A 4,612-nucleotide genomic window follows, 5' to 3' on the forward strand; every position below is an offset into this window, starting at 1 on the left:
GCATATTCATGTGACACATACAGCTATGGAGCTCTGCCTTGGCACTACAGACAACCTGGAGATCACTTTGTCCCATATTTCCCCCCCTCAGACTCCAGCTCTGGAGGGAGCAGCCATGCTCCTTCCTTTGCCCTCAAAGGGTGGGAATGCAGGGCATGAGAAAGGCTGGGAGCAAGGAGCTGTACCAGCACCCTGCATCCAGGCACCAGCTGGCATCACTGAAGAGATGTGCCAGAAAATCAGGGTTACACTGGTGCCAGACAGCCCTGAAGAGGTCTCAAGGGAGAAGGCACCCACAGACCATTTTTTCCCCCATGAATGGGGTTTTTCCACAAACCCATGCAAACTTCTCACACAGCCCTGGATATCAGCCCAAGAGCAAGCACCTCTGGGGGCCCCCATCCATCCCTGTGTCCCAGAACAGCCTGGGATGCCTAAGCCCCCATCTCCAGTACCTGCGGGTTCACCCCACTGGGCCAGGAGGGAGGGAATATTTTTAGGGATTGCTGACATACCCCTGACATGGAAATCAGCTGTCCCACACCACAAGGGATGCCCTGGCCTTGGCCAGGCCTGGTGCTCAGGATGCACTGCTGTGCATCCAGGGCACAGAAAGGTCACTGCCAGCATGTCCTTGGAGCAGTGCTGCTGGCACAAGCAGCCTTTCCATGCCGGTGGGACAGCACAGAGAGGCAGGGACCCTCCCTCGCTCCTGCCGCGCTCCCCACCACAGCACGAGCGCCACGGTCAGATGGATGCCGGCAGTGAGGAAAGCCGGTCCCAGAGTCCCTGTGCTCCCACTCTTCAGCAGAGGGACAGGGTGTGGCTGGTGGCCTGGCCCCTCCCCATGTCCTGCAGCTCGTACTCCTCGGCGTGGGCGAGGGGCAGCGGCGCGGGCTCGCACTCGGTGCTGCGGCTGGCGGTGCGGGTGACGATGGGCGAGTGTCCCCAGGGCGGGCGGCGCGCGGGCCGGCACAGGGCCTCCCTGAACATCTCCCGGAAATGGCTGGACATCAGGTTGTACAGGATGGGGTTGGCGGCCAAGCTCAGGTAGAAGAAGATGCCCGAGATGATGTGGACGTACTGGAACATGTGGTGCATGTTGCTGGTCCAGGTGGATACAAAACTCCAGACGAGGCGGTCGGTGTGGAAGGGAGCCCAGCAGATGCCAAACACCACCACCAGCACGACTGTGGGGAGACAAGGAGCTGGTGTTACTGGGGGCATGGGGATTGCCAACCTCACTGAGATCTCCAGTCCCTGGCCAAGCACTGCCCCATTTCAGCTTTGGCCATAGCAAAAGAGAGAGAGAGAGAGGAGAGGGGAAATGTCCCCTCAGTGCCTTCTGGACTTGTCATGGAAGGCCTGGAGGTCTGGACAGGATCTCCTCCCTCCATCTCCCGCCAGTGCTACTTCTGTGCTGCACTTCTCCACTCCCCACTGGCAGGCAGCTGGCCCTGTCACAGCCATGCAGCACAGCTGGGGAACTCACTCCCCAGTTAGCATCCAGCCTCCAGAAACCTGCCACCTTCACCAGCAAAGTCCAAGGAGCACGAGCTATTTGAGACCTTTCCTTGTGCTCTGCTGTTGATTTTGTTTTATTTTTGTTTTAAAACCCAGCTCTGCTGATGGAAAGGAAAAGCTGTAGGTACGTGTTTGTACAGGTAGTCCTGGGATCCTCTCCCATACCCATGCCACAGTGCATCTCTGGGGTATGCAGGGCAGGTCCGCCTTTGTCCCCAGCCCAGCCCAGGTGCATTGGAAAGCAGAGTTACCACTTGTCTGGGAGGTGGCAGAGAAGCAGCCTGGCCATGCTGTTGGACTGGGCTGGGCAATCTGCCATGGCTGTGCCATCATGGGACTGGGAGCATGTGGAGGAGCTACCCAAGGGCAGGCAGCTCCCACTCCTGGGAAGGGGCCAGATGCTCTGGGAACCGTGCTGGAGAGGGGAGCAAGAGTGAAAAGCAGTAGGAAAGAGGATGCTTCAATCCAGCCTTGGGTCATTGCCCCATTAGAGTCACAGAGGCTGTAGGGCTGGGCAGAAGTTCTGCCCTTCTGGGAAACCCCACCACTGCCACCAGCATCTGAGGTCTGGGTGGAGGGATGGGGAGTGAGCTCCCCCATCCCAACTCACCTCCTTTCTCACCCTGCACTTCCCTCGAGGAGGGGATACAGTATGGCTTAGAGGGAGCTGGCCCAAGCAATCCTACTGCTGGACTAGAATCACCAGATCTGCCTTTGCCCCAACACCCCGCAAGCCAGACTCACAGCCTTCCTCCGGGATGACCCAGCCACGGTGCTCTGGACTGTCCATGACTCACTTTCCCCCCAGCACCCTCCCAGGACAGCCTTGGGAGATAGTCCCTGTCTCTGCCCTGGCCAGCATCGACTCACATAGCATCTTTGTGACCTGCCTCCTCTTGACTTTCTTCTGCCCCTGGCGGCTGTGGCAGTTGCAGCTGCTGCTGGTCTTGGCTCCCAAGGCTTCCAGCATCTTTTCTTTCTTGAGCTGCAGCCCAATAAGAAGGTAGAGGACACTGATGGTCCCCATGGGCAGGAAGAAGAAGAGGATGGTGGTGACCTGGATGATGAGATTGTAAGTCAAGCGTGGTTTCACCAGGGTGCAGATCTCTGAATCAGGCACCCGCCCCCGTCCTGGCACGTAGAGAGGCTGCAACCCATGGAGGCTGGTGTTGGGGATGGAGCAGATGACTGACAAGACCCAGATGGTGACAATGACCCTCCTGGCATGGTTCCTGGTCACCACGTACTTGGCTTTGAGTGGGTGCACCACAGCGATGTAGCGCTCCACGCTCAGGGCCGTGACGTTGAGGATGGAGGTGAAGCAGACGGCCTCGAAGAGCAGCGTCTTGAAATAGCAGCCACTGGCCCCCAGCAGGAAGGGGTAGTTGCTCCACATGTCGTAGAGCTCCAGAGGCATCCCCAGCAGCAGCACCAGCAGGTCAGACACAGCCAGGCTGAACAGGTAATAGTTGGTGGGCGTCCTCATGAACCGGTGCCGGAGGATGACGATGCAGGTGAGTGTGTTGCCCACAGCCCCCACCAAGAAGATCAGCAGGTAAATGACACAGACTGGGACAAAGAAGTTGGACCGTCGAGGTCCCAGGTACTTATCCCGCAGCTGCTCCTCTGTCAGGTTGGCATCCTTAGGGTCCAAAAAGGTCTCGGGGTGAGTCCTGTTGCTGAGATCAGGGCTGATGAGCTCCACAGGGAAGTCTTGCTGGGGCAGGGGGAACTCGGAACTGGAGCAGTTGACACAGGGATTCATGGCTGTGGAGAGATGGAGAGGTTTGCGGGATGCTTTCCCAACTTCTCTGCTCCCCATGCTCCCACTGTCCCTCTCCCCACTGCTGTCAGGGTGCTGGGATTCTGTTGATCACCAGGGCTCTGCACTCCTGCACCCATCCTGCCCCAGACACTGCCTTTCCTCTGCAAAATCACACAAAACTTCCACCTAAACTCCCTCAGGCTTCCCAAGTGCTTCCTGCCCCATATCCCATCCAAAACCAGCCCTGGCAGCTCCCCAGTCCACCTCAGCCCCTTTGCCCCATCAGGGGAATATCAGCAGGGTTGTCCTCTTTTCCTGCTCTGTAAGCAGAGCGGGATATAGCCCCAAAAATCCCTCCTGGCAGCAATTCTGCCGGATATGTAGAAGGGCTGGCAGGGCCACCAATAAAACAGCCAGAGGGAAAATTGATTTTCCAACATGATAAGGACTTACGGCTCGTTGGGGAACTCCAGATGAACGCTGAGGTCCCACCACCCCTGCGCCGGACAGGGTCAGGGCTGGGGAGGGAACGTGGGAGGGGATGGAGACTTCACTGCCTTAAGAGGCAGGCAAATGAAATCCTGCCGCTGCTTTCCCCTCGGAGCTCAGCTCGGAGAAGCCGTCTGCCCTTATCCACCTTCTCCCTCTTGTCCGCTGTCAGCTGAGAGCCTGGGGGCTGTGCCGGTGGCTTCCCTTCCCACCGCTGGCCAAACAAATCGCGGTGCCGAGACCCTGCCCCTGCCAGGGGCTGGGTCCTTATCTGCAAAGCAGCACTGCCAAAAAGCTGCCCTTCAGAGAGAGGAAATAACGTTAAGGTAATAAACTCCATCGACTCTGAGAGTCCCAGGGGAGGGCGGCACAGACGTCTCCTGCCCCTCCGGCAGCCGTCACAACGCCGGCGTTTGTCATCGGCGTGGCCTCGGCGGTGAGTAAAGCATCGATCAGCCCCGGCACCGTCCGGCACGGGAGCCTGCGCAGCGCCCGCTTGTCCGGGCTCACCTCGGGGACATGCGGATGGACCCAGCGGCTTCCCGAGGTCTCTCACTTCCAGATGTGCCATCCCTGGGTCACCCGAATCACTCCCCCGTGGAGCAGGTGCCTCCAGCCGGCTCCCGTCACACTTGGGTGCGAGAAAGTTACTGCGCTCGCAGCATCGCCCCGTGCTCCGCTCAGCGCCCTCCCCGTGTCCGGTGTCTGTCCGGTCCCTCCTGCCCTCTGTGCGGCCACCCCCGGGCCGGGGAGCTCCAGACCCACATGTCGCACACACATGGACACGCCGCACACACATGGACCCACTCACGGTTCCTGAGCCCCACGGACGCG

The 4,612-nt window shown here is 59.3% G+C and overlaps 1 protein-coding gene across 1 annotated transcript; it reads right to left on the bottom strand.

Moving 5' to 3' along the window:
* Positions 1-804: 804 nt before the first annotated feature.
* Positions 805-3,812, bottom strand: NMUR1 (neuromedin U receptor 1). The gene is made up of 3 exons (XM_005419115.2): positions 3,743-3,812; positions 2,395-3,291; positions 805-1,190 (listed from the first exon to the last, which is right to left on the bottom strand). Exons 2-3 carry the CDS (start codon positions 3,287-3,289, stop codon positions 805-807), a joined length of 1,281 nt encoding a protein of 426 aa, XP_005419172.1. The 5' UTR covers positions 3,290-3,291; positions 3,743-3,812.
* Positions 3,813-4,612: the final 800 nt, after the last annotated feature.

The sequence above is a fragment of the Geospiza fortis genome, unplaced genomic scaffold (assembly GCF_000277835.1).
Source record: "Geospiza fortis unplaced genomic scaffold, GeoFor_1.0 scaffold172, whole genome shotgun sequence".
Lineage (NCBI taxonomy): Eukaryota > Metazoa > Chordata > Aves > Passeriformes > Thraupidae > Geospiza > Geospiza fortis.

What these genes read in the sequence shown, in the direction of transcription:
- NMUR1 (XM_005419115.2), bottom strand. Translation starts at nt 3,289, where the DNA reads ATGAATCCCTGTGTCAACTGCTCCAGTTCCGAGTTCCCCCTGCCCCAG. An exon ending in GCAGGTCACAAAGATGCTAT is followed by an intron (nt 1,191 to 2,394) that starts GTGAGTCGATGC and finishes GTCTCCCCACAG; the next exon opens with TCGTGCTGGTGGTGGTGTTT.